Source organism: Lipotes vexillifer, unplaced genomic scaffold, assembly GCF_000442215.2.
Source record: "Lipotes vexillifer unplaced genomic scaffold, Lipotes_vexillifer_v1.1 scaffold302, whole genome shotgun sequence".
NCBI lineage: Eukaryota > Metazoa > Chordata > Mammalia > Artiodactyla > Lipotidae > Lipotes > Lipotes vexillifer.
In genome coordinates this window covers 1029119-1046236 of record NW_006798913.1, presented here as the reverse complement: position 1 = coordinate 1046236, position 17118 = coordinate 1029119, and the positions used below count along the sequence as shown (strand labels likewise).

Sequence of the window (17118 nt, the reverse complement as noted above, 5' to 3'; positions counted from 1 at the left end):
CTTTCCCTTGTAGACTGTATTCTTTAATTTGCTTGCTCAGCTTGAGAGTTTTAATTTAATATGTGTTCTTAATTATTTGTGGACCCTTTTAATTAAGAAGCCTCAGAACTTTAACAAATTGAGGTCTCTTATTCAACCTCTTTCGTTTTTTTTAGGGAAGATATGAAAATTAGATTTAAACACTGAGTTTGTGACATCACTAAAAAGTAAGAAGCGCTTTTTTATTTCTCAAATCTGCTTTTGTAGCATCTCTCCTATTGATTATTCCTACAAGAGTATTAGTACTATAGCCAATTTTTAAAACTTGCCTTAGATTAATGAAGATATTAAAAAGACATATGTCTAAATCCTCCCACATATAGATGTAGTCTACTTTAAGCCACATATAAATCAAGGGAATAAAAAGGCTGTTTGCATCCACTAGATGTCTCACTATAGATTTTTTTTGTTGTGAATATGTCTCTTTGCTTATTATTTTTTCTAATTTAATTTAAAAATAGAATCTATTTTTATTTCATGTTGCTGCCATTCTCCTCCCCCCCCCCCAAAAAAACCTCCTATGTTTATTTTCTTGAGGCCTCTGTGATTAAACTCACTTTAATGAAAGTTTTGAAAATGAACCAGTTAACTGATAACATTTACAGCAGTGCTGCAGTGGTTCCATGTGGCTTTTTTGGTAAGACCAGCTGCCTCATTATAAGGTGTCATTGCAAAACCTCTTGATTAAAACCCAAACGTCCCATAGGTAAAACAGTATTGCTTCCAGTCCTTCAAAATCCACATTTTCTGTGGCAGAAATATGAGATCTATGTTTGTGTGAAGGTCATTGTGTGCAGAACATGCTCATTCCAAGCTCGTGTTTGAGAGAGATTCACTTGGTAGATATCAAAAGCTGGCCTGGGGCTTCCCTGGTGGCGCAGCGGTTGAGAATCTGCCTGCTAATGCAGGGAACATGGGTTCGAGCCCTGGTCTGGGAGGATCCCACATGCCGCGGAGCGGCTGGGCCCGTGAGCCACAACTACTGAGCCTGCGCATCTGGAGCCTGTGCTCCGCGACAAGAGAGGCCGCGATAGTGAGAGGCCCGCGCACAGCGATGACGAATGGCCCCCGCTTGCCACAACTAGAGAAAGCCCTCGCACAGAAACGAAGACCCGACACAGCAAAAATAAATAAATTAATTAATAAACTCCTACCCCCAACATCTTCAAAAAAAAAGCTGGCCTGCTTGAAATCTGTTTTCCTCAGTATTTTTAGGGAACAATGTTTTATATTGAAGTGATTTTTTTTTTTCTTTTGGCATACTCCGTTTGTAAATGAAAATACTAGGCCTTGTGTAGATTAAACTCTGGATTTTAATTGAAAATGGTTTCTTTAGAAATAGATCTCTTTAAGCGCTGAGTCATTCTGAATACTTATTTTGCAAATAGCTGAGCATAATTCTCTTTTCACCATAGAAATCTCTACAAAAAATCTTGTTATAATCTATCACACATTTTCCTGCAATCTTAAGCGGTATATACCAAGTACATTTAAGCTTTGTAATCATCACTCAGGATCATTGTGGAGGTCAGTTAAAACCCTGAGCCGGGAGCCCCACCGTCTCTCATGTGGGTCACTCACTGCAGTGCCTTCCTGACTCCTTTCCCAGCAGCTGCACACATGCACCTGCCCAGTTCTTTCTCCTCCACACAGCTGCTAGGGTGATCTTTAAAACAGAAAAACCTGATCATTTCAGTAACCTGCTTTTAAAAAAAACTTTAAAAGCCTTCCCCATCACTCTTCAGGTGAAATCCAAAATTTATAATGTAGCCTATAAAGGGCTCCATCCTACTTCTTTCTTCTACCAGTCTTGTTTTAGCTCTTTATGGTACTGTGGGACTTCCAAGATAACAGGACAGAATGAAGATGCATCACAGAATTTCCCTCTCCCAGTATTTAACAAAATGTACAAAACATAATAAAGCAATCATTAACCACAAAGAAAAAACATCTCCATAGCAACCAAACAAGAAAAAAGGCAAGGAAAGAAACAAGATTCATAGCAGACAAAACTGAAAATTCTCACTTAGTATTTCCATATCTAGAATGAAGCAAACTGAATATTCCTTTTTTTTTTTTTTTTTTTAATGAGGAGTACAGGAAAGAGCTGCTGACTTTGAAGCAATAATAAATGAAATGTGGGATTTAGATGTGGGTAAATCTCTTTCTCTATTCTTTTTACTAATTAATTTTAAAGTAAAATCTATTTTCATTCTATTTGGTTTATGCTTCTCACCTGCCTCCCTAAAAATCCCTAATTTTATTTTCCTGAGCAAAATGAAAGATACCTTCCTTCAGGCAAAAATAAAAGTGAAAGAAGGAAAACGCTCAAAAGAAAGAACCCATCCTAGAAGAAATACAATTCAGTAAACAGAAGGAAACTCTTCATAAGTTCATCATGCTACCAGGCATCTTAATAGATGCTTGGTAAAATGAGCTTACTTAACAAAATGAGTTAAGAAAGGGTGATTGCAGACCTAAGAGAGAAATTGAGAAACATGACATCATACAGAACCATGGTTACAGGCCCTCATTTCAAGACCCTTGGCATTGTTTTAGTTGGTTAATAAAAGTATTAATTGAAATGGGCAGTCATAAAAAATGTATTTTTTAAACATTACATTTTAAAGGTAAAACATTTGAATGCCATTTGTTTACTAATCTTTTGATATAAGGGCAGGGTCTTTTGTTTGAATGTAGGTTTGGGATTGGAATTTGATTTCATTTTTTTTCAAAAACCATATGCATACTACACCATCACCAATTTCCAGTTTTGGTTTCTTTAAAGTGGAAAAGGAACTTAATTATAATACAAAGCAATCTGATCTTTCTCCCTATCTTTTGGGAAGTTCGGTTTTGTTTTAAATAACTTGCCTTTCCTAAGTCTTTCCAAGCATTTAATTTAGATTTCATAGAACCAACAACTCTTTCTTTTTACACTCCTATTTCTTTGGTTTTCTGCATAGCAACCCTATGACATAGCTGCTATTATTACCTCCATTTCATGGGGGAGGAAACTGAGGCTTAGTATAAAGATAACCATATTTCATTTTGTCCACATTGAAATCTAATCATTCACTTTAATACACAGAGTCATCTTCTGTGATAGATATATTGACACTTTTAACAACTTGAAGCAAGGTGTAGAAAATACGCAATGTGTAATTAAGTATCACAAAAGGTGCTAGCTTCTTTTTGCATGAAGTGACACCACTGTGTTTTTTATAATCTTTATAGACAAGTTTATCTCTAGAAATAATATTTATAATGATATGATTGTAAGTTTGTTTGACTTTCCATAAAACCTCTTAAAACAGATTTCAGAGTAACTAAGTGAGCTAAAGGCCTGAATTCTAATTCAGACAGATCCAGTTTCTAGTGCTCTATGACTTTGCCTAAACCATGTAAAAAATCTCTTTGGGTCTCAGTTTCCTAGTCTGTACATAGAGAAGATTCAGTTTAAAGTATTCCCTACATCTTTCCAATCTCTAATATTCTCTATTTATAAAACCCATAAAGTCTTCTGATTGAAACGTGCTAGGCAATAAACTTACTTTTCATGGAACACTTTGTGAAATGCAAACTTTATATTCAATCTCCCAGTTTTTTAATGAATTGTGTGAAAAACAATATAATGAAGACGTTCACAAGTGACTCCATTGTTAATAAAAAAATCCTAGATAAAACATTCAGGAAACATTTTGAAATTAAGCAGCAAAGTAGCAGGTAAAAAATTGTTCTTGGCGATCTGGGTAGTAACTCTTAACTCAGTGTGTACACTATCAATCTGCTGTACACTGAATTATTATAAAAGTATTGGTCCGGGGCTTCCCTGGTGGCGCAGTGGTTGAGAGTCCGCCTGCCGATGCAGGGGACATGGGTTCGTGCCCCGGTCTGGGAAGATCCCACATGCCGTGGAGTGGCTGGGCCCGTGAGCCATGGCCACTGAGCCTGCATGTCCGGAGCTCCACAACGGGAGAGGCCACAACAGTGAGAGGCCCGTGTACTGCAAAAAAAAAAAAAAAAAAAAAAGTATTGGTCCAACATGTATCAACAAGTGACTAAAGAGAATCAGAGAATCCTGAGGTTCTGAAGTAAGTTTTAGAAAAGACCTTGTTTCTGTTTATGGGTCCACCTGTTAAGAAGGTTCATCCTGAACTGTGATGGTAGCTTTTAACTCCCTGCTAATCCATTTTAATCTACCATAAGATTACACATATCTTTAATTGCATCACTTCCCTTCTTAAGGAATTTTAGTGACTCTGTGATGCCTACAAAATTAGGTCTAGGCTACTTACCCTGGTTGTCAGGGCTCTCCATGGTCTGGCCCCAGCCTGTCTTTCCAGCCTTATTTCCTGTTACCCCCTTTCTGTGCCTTTCACAGCAGCCCACCTGCACTACCTGCTTCCCCAGACATTCCTCTTCACCCTGCCCCTGGGGTCCTGCTGCTTGATTCACCCTGGACCTCATTATCCCAGCTTTTCACTCTCTCATCTTTCCAGACTCAACTCATCTGGAAAGATCCTCCCTCCTTTTTTCGTGTTTTTCTTTTTTTTTTTTTAACAAATATTTATTGGTCGACAAGATGCCAGGCATTGCTTGGATGTGCCTTTGAGCCGTCTGAGGTGGCAGGTAGGAGTTGGGTGGGGAAGCAGAGCCAAGTGCAAGGGGTCTGGGCTGGACGTAGAGCGCAAGATTCGTCACCGTCAGGCGGTGGCTGAAACTCCCTGTGAGTGAAATCATGTAAGCAGTGGTTTGAGTGTTTTGAACGAGAATCTGTGTTTCGTGTATTGAGTAGGTTTTGAATGACGTCTGGGCGGTTCTTGACATCCCTTTATTTGTACTTTTGTTACATATTAATGTGATACATATTTGTTTGCCTGTACAGGTAGATGATTGTGGCTTTTCTTTGAGTCATCCAAACCAGTTCTTTTTTGAGAGCCAGCGGATCCTCAGTGGAGGTAAAGACGTCAAGAAGGAATCCGTCCAACCAGAAACGCCCCAATCCAAACCGAGTGTCCAGAGAAGCAAGGATGCGTCATCTGCTCTGGCCTCGCTCAACTCCTCTCTGGAAATGGATCTGGAGGGACTGGAGGAGTTGCTTCAGTGAACGATTCCTGGGCAGTTGGTAGCCTGTCTTCCTCACTAGTTTTTATTTCCTACTTTACGATTTTATCTTTTTCTTTTTTGTCTGCCTTCTCCCTCCACCTGACCCCCTTTCATCCATCTGCACGTTCACGCGCTTCACGGGAAGGCCGCCTTGCAGGTAAAAACAAAGACCTCGTATATTTTACTGTGACAGAAGAGAAGAGGAAGAATTTCTTTTGAAATCTAACGCTTGAATGGTGTGATTTAAGTCCCATTTTAGGAGATAAAACAGCTTTCTGGACTGGTTACAGTCCCCTAGAAACAGTACGACTAAGAACAGCTTTTATTTTAACACCACTGTAATGTTGACCCAGGCCTTTTCTAGACCATTTTTGTTAATAAATATCAAAATGTATAATGAGTGTGTCTGTGTGTAATTGTGAGTCATATTACGCCTTAACAGAGGAGATATTACCTCAGCTTTTAAAGTGGTATTTGGGAATATGCAATATATTGCCAAATCACCAGTGAAGATTTTAAACTGTTTTTCTTTTTCCTTTTTCTCTTGAGTTGGTCATTTGAGGTTATTCCACATCAGCAAGGAGAACTTTTACCCCTCTGAGTGGTAGCAAACTTTACTGAAGTGAGTTGTGACTCAGGAATTAAGAGAAACGGAATGTGTACAGTCATACTGTTAATAGAAGGATTTTATTATATAAAGTGATGGTCCTCCTTATCCACTGTCGTCTCCATTCACTCGGGGAGAACAGCCCATCACTAAGGTGAGAAGGTTCTAAGGAGAGTCTGCAGTGTTTCTTCATTCCACCCCTAGCTTCCATACCTCATTGCTTCTGTGGTTGCTGTGAACTGCCAAGTAGGTTTGGTAAATTCATCAGCTTCAGTGGTGAATATTCCCATATTTGTAATAATGCCTGTTTTGGTGCCAGCAGTGGAGTTGGTGGATGTTGTGGCTGGTCCCAGGGGCACTGGATCAGCGCCCTGCTCTTTGTCTGCCCTTGGCGATTGACTAACGCACCATGTGCCTGGAGAGGCCCTGATCTGACACATTTCCTCCCTGTGTGCTCTGCTCACTCACCCAGAGGATTTGGACTTGTAGAGGGGAGACCCAGGTTGAAATGTAACCTGTCCTCACCTACTCCCTTGGATTACGTAAAAACACCATTCTATGCAGTCCTCTTTTCCTGGGGAAAAGGGCACTTGCCCTTTATCCTCTTTTTTTTTTTTTTAAATTCTTATTGGAGTGTAGTTGATTTACAGTGTTGTGTGTGTTAGTTTCAGGTGTACAGCAAAGTGATTCAGTTATACATATACATACATCCACTCTTTTTGCCCTTTATCCTCTTGAATCACATGAGACACTCTGTTGCATTCAGAGAACTTGACTGTTAGAAGAACTACATTCTAAGTCCTGTGGGAAGCTACAGCGATGAGAAAAGGATTTAAACAGGGTCAGAGCATCAGAACCTAAAAATGTCAGCTCATCAGGTTTTTATCTTAGGCTGCTGAGCAAAGATTTCTTGGAATGTTTAGTAACATATAATTAAATGAGATATTATCTGAACCTTCGCTTGTCTTTTGTGAGTTATTACCTAGTTCAGAAAATAGTGTTATTCCACTACAAATTACCTCTATAAATCTCTCCCTTCTGAAACCATCTGCTATTCCTTGTATCATGTAAATTCTCAGCCAGGACTCCAATGACTGCCGCCCAAGGAATCCAATGACTGCCGACCACTTCATCCATGAACTGCAAAACCACGCCCTTTTTTTTTTTTAATGTTAAGAACAAGTGCTTCATGTGGCTGTTTTAACCACAGAATTAAGTTAGTGATGGAAAGCCAAGCATAGAAAAGTAGGTCTCTGTTGTATTAGAAGGGAAAACCAAGCAGCAGTCTTACTACTGTAGCTCAGTGAGAAATCTTAGGACAGGGTGTTTCATATCTGGCACAATGCAAGGCTCTCTTTTTCTCCTGCTGCACATTCTCCTTTCTTGAAGCCTGTGTGCCCACCAGCTAACAGCTCAGAGCCCTTGACAGCAAGCAGATGTGTCTGAGTTGACTGTTTTATCCTAGCAGCCTCAAGAACTTGAATGTTTTGTGTCTAGTCAAACTCCAAAATAACACTAGTTTAAATATTAGTTGTATTACCAGTTCCATTTCTTTGTAATAAGGCTTGATCTCCTGTCATGTATTATACAGAAGAATATATAAATACTTTGTGAAGTGTGTAAATTAGAGGATAGGGGTTAGAGGTTTATGTAAGAAGATAGACATTAATGCCTTTCTGGTGGTTTGTGGACTTGGAAAAAGCAATTTATTTTTCATGCTTCACAGGTCTAGACAATTTTGATTGTTTTCTTTGAAAGACCTGTTTGAATCAGATGATGTAGGAAGAACTCAAAAGAAAAATCAAAAGCCAGCAGGCTCTTTTCAAAACAGTAGCCAATGAAAAAGAATATGGGCCTTCTGGATCTTTTAACTTCTGGTCTTTTATTACCTCTTCAAGGAGGAGAGGCTGTACGATTGTTAGAGACAAAAGAAGAGACAGTCGAAGCCAGAAACCAGGTTGGAAATTTGCATCTGGTAGAAGCACTGACATTGTTTGTGGAGATTCTATCCCATTTCTTTCATTTTGTTTTTCACTCTGCCAAGACAGTATAAAACTCTTAATTGCAATGTGCATAAAAAAACACTAGGAAGATTTTAAGTAAACTTTTTAGGAATACTTATTATAGTTGTGAAAGTGAATAGTTACAGATTTTGAATGAGAGGGCGCAGAATAAAGCAATGGGAAGGATCTTTAATTCATACGGAATTTTAAGCTGAGGGATTTCTTCTCTTTGTAAAAGCATGGGGAGCATTTGCTTCTTACACTTTGCTGCCTTACTGATACTCAGGGTCTTGGCAAGCAAACTTCTGTAATTCTTTGCAAAGAAGAAAAGAAAACTTCTGGGATTTAAGCTTGAAAGGCGAAATGAGACAACTCTCAAATTCTGGTTTGGTTAGAGTCTACTGTTTGCAAATTTAATCAAGGTCTTCCACAGGCATCAGCTTGACATTAAATTTAAGTGCGTATTAAACAGAGTTGACAGCCGTGCTGAACGTGAAGCTCGGTCTGAGGACATCTTTACAGCTGGAAGGAAAAGAAAGTCGAGAAGCCTCAAACCACTGTGGTAATTAGATCCATTTGTTAACTTCTTTTCTAATGTTGGCAAAGGGAGGAGAGAGAAGGCTGGCAGGGAGCCAGAGGGGCTGGAGCCAGGAAGGCAGGGCGCTGCACCCTGAGGAAACTGAAAAGTCAGGGAGGGCCCTGCTGCAGAGGAAGGGGCAGCCCTTTCAATGCACAGACAGGAGCACTGTGTGCGAAAGGTGCGTTTTGAACAGGTGTGCAGGTTTGGTTGTCAGGTGCCCTGGGAGGTGCACAGCATTACATGGGAATGGGCTTCCCAAAGACACTGTCTGCCCAGAGGTAGTGTTTCTCACAAGGGTATCTAACTTACATGCAGGTAATCACTTATTTACCCAGAACGTCTGGCCTCCTTTTCAGTATGGAGCTTCTTTGTGACAGGTAGCTATTGTCCTGGTCTAAGGCTTTTCACTCTAATTGGCATTGTAGGCAATTAGCTCTGTGATGCTATGGACATCTTGTCACCTGTAGGAAATTATCTTCCCACTTATCTCACCTTCCTGACAAAAGTGATACGATTTCCTGTTATTGGATTTGCTTTCTGTCCCATAAGCTTTTTTTGTCCATTCTTCATGACATTTTATTTTCTCCAAGAATTATCACTGTAGAACCTTATCAAAAGCTAAAGAATATGTCTGTACATAGAGCTTCTGTATTTTCCCTAAGCCTTCAGGTGCAAGACTGTTTTTGAACGTTGGTGACAAGGTAGTGAAACAGCACTGCTAATAAATGCATGATGGATTTTTCAATTCAGCCCTGTGTTTCTAGGTATTCATTCACCATAATGGAACTATGACGCTCTTTGAGGGGTTTTGGTTTTTTGAATTTTTTAATTGAAGTATAGTTAATTTACAGTGTTGGGTTAGTTTCAAGTGTACAACCCAGTGATTCAGTTATACACATATTCTTTTTCAGATTCTTTTCCATTATAAGTTATTACAAGATGTTGAGTACAGTAGTAGGTTCCTGTTGTTTACCTATTTTATGTATAGTAGTGTGTTTGAATTTTTACACTGAAAGCATGGAGAGAAAGTAAATTTAGCAAATAATGCATTTAATTTAGAATCTGTGGGGGCTCCAATCAAGATGGCAGGGTAGAAGGACGTGGAACTCACCTCCTCCCACAAATACATCAAAAATACGTCTACAAATGAACAATTCTCACAGAACACCTACTGAACACCAGCAGAAGACCTCAAACACCTGAAAGGACAAGGAAGATCTCCACGTAACCAGGTAGGATGAAAGCGGGGGTGGGGGAGAGGAAGCAGGATGGGACCTGCGTCCCTGAGAGGGAGCTGAAAAAAAGGAAAGGTTCTCGCATCTGGGAAAACCCTGTCACTGGCAGGGAGATCAGCCAGGACAGAAAGGGAGTTTCAGGGGCTTAGAGGAAAGTGCAACAATCGGTTTGTTGAGCAGGCGGAACAGAGAGAGAGACCTGCACAGACAGTGCAGGCCACCTCCCTGTGTGCCCCAACCTGAGATGCGCATCCACTGGTATGGGCAGGGGCTGGGTGCTAGAGTCGGGGTTAAGAGGAAAATCCCAGGGAGAGGACTGGGGTAGGCTGTGCAGAGACAGCCTGAAGGAGCTGAGTGTGGTATGACTGTAACCGACGGTGTATGTGGAAGAAGCCTGGGCCCTCTATAGAAGCAAAGTGCCGTTGTCAAGTGGCACGTGAACGGAGGGGCGGGACGTGCCATAACAGCCTCTTTCTCCACATGCTGGCCCCGACCTCCATGGGCTCTGGGAGTGCACAACCCAGCTGCCAACTCGGCAGGTGCCCACACCCCAGCTGCTGCCTGGCCAGGCATCCACGCCCTAGCTGCTGCCTCGGTGGGCTTCCGTGCCAGCCACCAGCTCAGCAGGCTCTGGGAGCAGGTGCCAGCAGGTTGCCCGCACACAGGCGGGGCTGAAATCATAGTGAAGCCCCAGGGGCTGCGCAACTTAGGAAATCAGGGCGGAAATCTCTTCCCATGGCTGCACAAGCTGCAGATTTACACCTCCACCACTGGCTTTGTAAATTCAGCACCTGCGGGACATCCAAGCAGACAATGGGTGCCCCCGCAGCTGGGACGGGTCTGGCCTTAACAGCTGTGGGCTTTGTGGTGTGTGCACGCAGGGACTGGGCCACAGCTGGGCTGCTTCCACAGCACCCATGGCGAGTCAGGTAGGCCTGGGACCTGATTTCGGCGGATCTGTGTTGGTGGCCTTCTGAAAACAATGCCTGAGGGACATCAGGTCCAATTGCCGACATTCCCACGGTTGAGGTGAGGCCAAGAGCAGAGCCAACAACAGTGTACTTTGTGAGCCTGCACAACAGGTGACAGGTGGCACCACAGAGCACACTCCCCAGTAGACAACTCCAGGGAAGGAATTCTCAGTGGATCCTCTCCCAGCAGGAGCGCTCCAGTCCTGCCTACCTCATGCCTCAGCTCAGAAACAGATTTGGAGCTTCTACTCCAACAACGAGGGAGCAGACCCTGCTCCCTGACAGAGCTGTGACAACCACAGAGCAAAGAGGCCCTACTCAATATCTAGTGCAGACTCTGCTCACTACACCACCAGTCACAACCTCTAACAAGAGGATAACGGCCAGCACATGCTGAGGAAGGAGGTGGCAGGCATCCATACTAAAAACAGCCCTTGCACCAAAAATATTAAACTCACACAAGCTACACAGGGGTGCTCCTACATAAAAATAGCCCTCCGAGACCACAGTAGATAATTGTTTCTCCTAAACTCATAGAGTAAGAGAAATATAAGTAAAATGAAGAAGCAGAGGAACCACTCCCAATTTTAAAAAAAGGTCAAGAGAATTCTTCTGAAAGAACAAAAAGTGAAACAGACCTCTTCAGTCTAATAGACACCAAGTTTAAGGGAGATAATGAAAATACTGAAGGAATTAAGAAAGGCTATTGATAGAAAGGCAGATTATTGTAAAAAGGAACTAGAAACTATAAAAAGGAACCCCAAAATTAAGAAAACTTATTTGCTGAGACAAAAGCTGAACTAAAGGCAATGAATAGCAGAATGATATAGTTCAGAAGAATGAATAAGTGATCCAGAAGATAGAATAATGGAAATCACTCATTCAGGACAGCAGACAAAAAGCCACATTGCAAAGAAAGAAAGAAAGCAATATAAGAGATGTATGGGATAATATAAAGTGTGCCAGTCTATGCATAATAAGTATCCCAGAAGAAGAAGGAGAAAAGGGGATTGAAAATGTATTTGAAGAAATTATAACTAAAAACTTCCCAAACCAAAAGAAGGAAACAGATATCCAGTTACAGGAAGCACAGAACATCCCAAACAAGATGAACCCAAACAGACCTACACCAAGATATTATAATTAAAATGGCCAAAGTTAAAGAGAGGATTTTCAAGGCAGCAAGAGAAAGTTAATTACAAGGGAACCCCCATAAGGCTATCAGCTGATTTCTCTACAGAAATATTGCAGGCCAGAAGGGAGTGGCAAGATATACTCAAAGTCCTGAAAGGGAAAAATCTGCAACCTAGGATACTCTACCCAGCAAGATTATCATTTAGAATAGGAGAGAGAAAGAATTTTTCAGACAAGCAAAAACTAAAAGAATACAGCAATACTAAACCTATCCTAAAGGAAATATTGAAAGGTCTTCTCTAAATAGAAAAGTAAGAAGCTATAGGAAGGAGAACATCACAATTGGAAAGTAAATCATTTAAATAAGCCAGTACACAGATTAAAAAAAAAAAATTCTGTAAAAGCAATGAACATCAAAAGGATGCACATAAAGTAAAAGAGGACAACAAAATCATAAAATGTGGGGGAAGAGCATAAGAGAATGTAGAATTTTTTTTCTAGAATGTGTTTGAGCCTATATGACTACCAGTCTAAAGCAATTAGATATAGGACGGGGTTAACATACTTGAAAAACGTAACCACAAATCAAAAACATACAGTACATTCAGAAAAGCCATAGAGAGAACACAAGCATAATACAAAAGAAAATTATCAAACCACAAAAAGAAAAAGAGACAAAGAAGAAATGTAAAATCAATGGGAAAACAACGTTTAAAATGACAATAAATACATATCTATCAGTAATTACCTTAAACGTTAATGGACTAAATACTCCAATCAGAAGACACAGAGTGGCAGATTGAATTTAAAAAATAAAAAAAGCCTACAATATGCTGCCTAAAAGAGACCCACTTTAGGGCAAAGGACACACATAGATTGAAAGTGAGGGGATGGAAAAAGATTTCATGCAAATGGAAAGGTCAAGAAAGTGGGGGTCACAATACTCATATCGGACAAAATAGACTTTAAAACAAAGGCTATAAAGAAAGATAAATAAGGACACTATATGATGATACAAAGAGCAATACAAGGAGAGGATATTACGCTCGTCAACGTATATGCACCCAATATAGGAACACCCAAATACATAAAACAAATACTAATAGACATAAAGGGAGAAACTGATGGGAATATAATAATAGTAGGAGACTTTAACACCCCACTCACATCAGCGGACAGATCTTCAAGACAGAAAATCAGTAAGGCAACAGAGATCCTAAATGATACAATTAGACTTAATTGGTATGTTTTCAGGATGTTACATCCAAAAAAGCAGAATACACATTCTTTTCAAGTGCACATGGAACATTCTCTAGGATTAACTATGTACTATGGCACAAAACAAGCCTCAACAAATTTAAGAGTATAGAAGTATTCAAGCATCTTTTCTAATCACAGGAGCATGAAACTAGAAATCAACTGCTGAAAAAGAAACGAGAAAAAAACAATTACATGCAGACTAAAAAACATGCTACTAAAAAACCAGTAAGTCAATGATGAAATCAAAGAAGAAATTAAAAAATACCTTGAGGCAAATGACAATGAAAACCGAACCCAATGAAAAATCAATGGGATGCAGAAAAAGCGGTCTTAGAGGGAAGTTCATAGTGATACAGGCCTTTTTCAAGAAGCAAGAAAAATCTCAAATAACAACCTAACGTACCACCTAAAAGAATTAGAAAAAAAATAAAACCTAAAGTCAGCAGAAGGAAGGAAATAATAAAGATCAGAGAGGAAATAAAGTAGAGATTTTTTTAAAAATGGAAAAAGTCAATAAAACTAAGAACTCGTTCTTTGAAAGGGTAAACAAAATTCACAGACCTCTGGCCAGGCTCACCGAGAAGAGAGAAGAGCCAAATAAACAAAATAAGAAATGAATGAGGAGAAATCACAACTGATACCACAAAAATACAAAAAACCATAAGAGAATACTATGAACAATTATATGCCAACAAATTTGACTACCTAGAGGAAAGCCAGGGAGGGATAAATTAGGAGTTTGGGATTAACATAAATACCCTACTATATATAAAATAGATAACCAACAGGGACCCACTCTATAACACAGGAAACTATACTCAATATTTTGTAATAACCAATAATGGGAAAGAATTTGAAAAAAATACATATAACTGAATCACTTTGCTGTACACCTGAAACCAACACAACATTGTAAATCAACCATACTTCAAAATAAAATTTTTTAAAAAGTTGAGCATTATGTTTTATTCAGCAGATATACTGAAGACTTCAAGCCTAGGAGGCAGCCTCTCAGCTCTGAAGGACTGTTCCAAAGAGGTAAGGGAGGAGCCAGGATATATAGGAGCTTTTGCAGAAAAACCCCCCAAAACACACACAAAAAAAGTAGGTGGAATATAAAAAGATTACTGTTAATTAAAGAAAGCCTGACATCTCAAGTTAATTAATTTAGCACTTTTCTATGTATGGGAAGATGCAAGAGTCTGGGCTTTTTTTTTTTTCAATAGATCTTTATTGGAGTATAATTGCTTCACAATACTGTGTTAAGTTTCTGTTGTACAACAAAGTGAATCAGCCACATGCATATATATATCCCCAAATCCCCTCCCTCTTGATCTTCTCTCCCATCCTTCCTATCCCAATCCTCTATGTCCTTGCAAAGCACTGGGCTGATCTCCCTGTGCTATGCTGCTGCTTCTCACTAGCTATCCGATTTACATTTGGTAGTGTATATATGTCAGTGCTACTCTCACTTCGCCCCAGCTTCCATCTCCCTGCCCCGTGTCCTCAAGTCCATTCCCTATATCTACGTGTTTATTTCTGCCCTGCCACTAGGTTCATCAGTACCATTTTTTTTTAAGATTCCATATATATGCGTTAGCATACGGTATTTGTCTTTTTCTTTCTGACTTACTTCACTCTGTATGACAGACTCTAGGTCCATCCACCTCACTACAAATAACTCAATTTTGTTTCTTTATATGGCTGAGTAATATTCCATTGTATATATGTGCCACATCTTCTTAATCCATTCATCTTTCGATGGACATTTAGGTTGGTTCCATGTCCTGGATATTGTAAATAATGCTGCAATGAAAATTGTGGTACATGTCTCTTTCTGACTTATGGTTTTCTCAGGGTATATGCCCAGTAGTGAGATTGCTGGGTCATATGGTAGTTCTCTTTCTAGTTTTTTAAGGAACCTCCTTACTGTTTTCCATAGTGGTTGTATCAATTTACATTCCTATCAACAGTGCAGGGGGATTCCCTTTTCACCACACCCTTTCCAGCATTTATTGTTTCTAGATTTTTTTGATAATGGCCATTCTGACTGGCATGAGGTGATACTTCATTGTAATTTTGATTTGCATTTCTCTAATAATTAGTGATGTTGAGCATCTTTTCATGTGCCTCTTGGCCATCTATATGTCTTCCTTGGTGAAATGTCTATTTAGGTCTTCCACCCATTTTTAATTGGAATGTTTGTTTTTTTGATATTAAGCTCCATGAACTGTTTGTATATTTTGGAGATTAATCCTTTGTTTGTTGTTTCATTTGCAAATATTTTCTCCCATTCTCAGGGTTGTCTTTTCGTCTTGTTTATGGTTTCCTCTGCTGTTCAAAAGATTTTAAGTTTAACTAAGTCCCATTTGTTTATTTTTGTGTTTATTTCCATTACTCTAGGAGGTAGATAAAAAAAGATCTTGCTGTGGTTTATGTCAAAGAGTGTTTTTCCTCTAAGAGTTTTATAATGTCTGGTCTTACATTTAGATCTTTAGTTGATATGGAGTTTATTTTTGTGTATGGTGTTAGGGAGTGTTCTAATTTCATTCTTTTACATATAGCTATCCAGTTTTCCCAGCACCACTTGTTGAAGAGGCTGTCTTTTCTCCATTGTATGTTCTTGCCTCCTTTGTCATAAATTAGGTGCCCATATGTGTGTGGGTTTATCTCTGGGCATTCTATCCTGTACCATTGATCTATATCTCTGTTTTTTTACCAGTACCATACTGTCTTGATTACTGTAGCTTTGTCATATAGTTTGGAGTCAGGGAACCTGATTCTTCCAACTCCGTTTTTCTTTCTCAAGATTTCTTTGGCCATTTGGGGTCTTTTGTATATCCATACAAACTGTAAAATTTTTTGTTCTAATTCTGTAAAGAATGCCATTGGTAGTTTGATAGGGATTGCATTGAATCTGTAGATTGCTTTGGGTAGTATAGTCATTTTCACAATATTGATTTTTCCAATCCAAGAACATGGTATATTTCTCCATCTGTTTATGTCATCTTTGGTTTCTTTCATGAGTGTTTTGTAGTTTTGAGTACAAGTCTTTCACCTCCTTAGGCAGCTTTATTCCTAATATTTTATTCTTTTTGTTGCAATGGTAAATGGTAGTGTTTCCTTAATTTCTTTTTCTGATTTTTCGTTGTTGGTGTATGGGAATGCCAGAGATTTCTGTGCATTAATTTTGTATCCTGCAACATTACCAGATTCATTGATTAGTTCTAGTAGTTTTCTGTTGGCATCTTTAGTAGGATTTTTATGTATAGTATCATGTCGTCTGCAAACAGTGATAGCTTTACTTCTTCTTTTCCAATTTGTATTCCTTTTATTTCTTTTTCTTCTCTGACTGCCGTGGCTAGAACTTACAAAACTATGTTGAATAAGAGTGGCGAGAGTGGACATCCTTGTCTTGTTCCTGATCTTAGTGGAAATGCTTTCAGTTTTTTACCATTGAGTATGATCCTTGCTGTGGGTTTGTCATATATGGCCTTTATTGTGTTGAGGTAGTTTCCCTCTATGCCCATTTTCTGGAGAGTTTTTATCATAAATGGGTGTTGAATTTTGTCAGAAGCTTTTTCTGAATCTATTGAGATAATCATATGGTTTTTATTCCTTAATATGTTAATATGGTGTATCACATTGATTGATTTGCATATATTGAAGAATCCTTGCATCCCTGGGATAAACCCCACCTGATCATGGTGTATGACCCTTTTAATGTGTTGCTGGATTCTGCTTGCTAGTATTTTGTTCAGGATGTTTGCGTCTATGTTCATCAGTGATATTGGTCTATAATTTTCTTATTTTGTTATATCTTTTTCTTGTTTTGGTATCAGGGTGATGTTGGCTTTATGGAATGAATTTGGGAGTGTTTATCCCTCTGCAGTTTTTTGGAAGAGTTTGAGAAGGATCAGTGTTAACTCTCCTCTAAATGTTTGATAGAATTCACCTGTGAGGCCATCTGGTCCTGGACTTTTGTTTGTTGGAAGATTTTAAATTACAGTTTCAATTTCATTACTTGTGATAGGTCTGTTTATATTTTCTAATTCTTCCTGGTTCAGTCTTAGAAAATTGTACCTTTCCAAGAATTTGTTCATTTCTTTGTGGTTGTCCATTTTATTGGCATATAGATGTTTGTAGTAGTCTCTTAGAATCCTTTGTATTTCTGCCGTGT

The 17118-nt window shown here is 39.2% G+C and overlaps 1 protein-coding gene across 1 annotated transcript in view; it reads left to right on the top strand.

Annotated features, from left to right (window-relative positions):
* Window positions 1-5544, top strand: part of PRIM2 (DNA primase subunit 2) — a 272677-nt gene extending 267133 nt beyond the window's left edge. Inside the window, exon 13 of the mRNA XM_007471183.1 lies at window positions 4928-5544. Coding sequence (XP_007471245.1) covers window positions 4928-5149 — 222 coding nt within the window. The 3' untranslated portion in view covers window positions 5150-5544. The remainder of the gene's footprint in view (window positions 1-4927) is intronic.
* Window positions 5545-17118: the final 11574 nt, after the last annotated feature.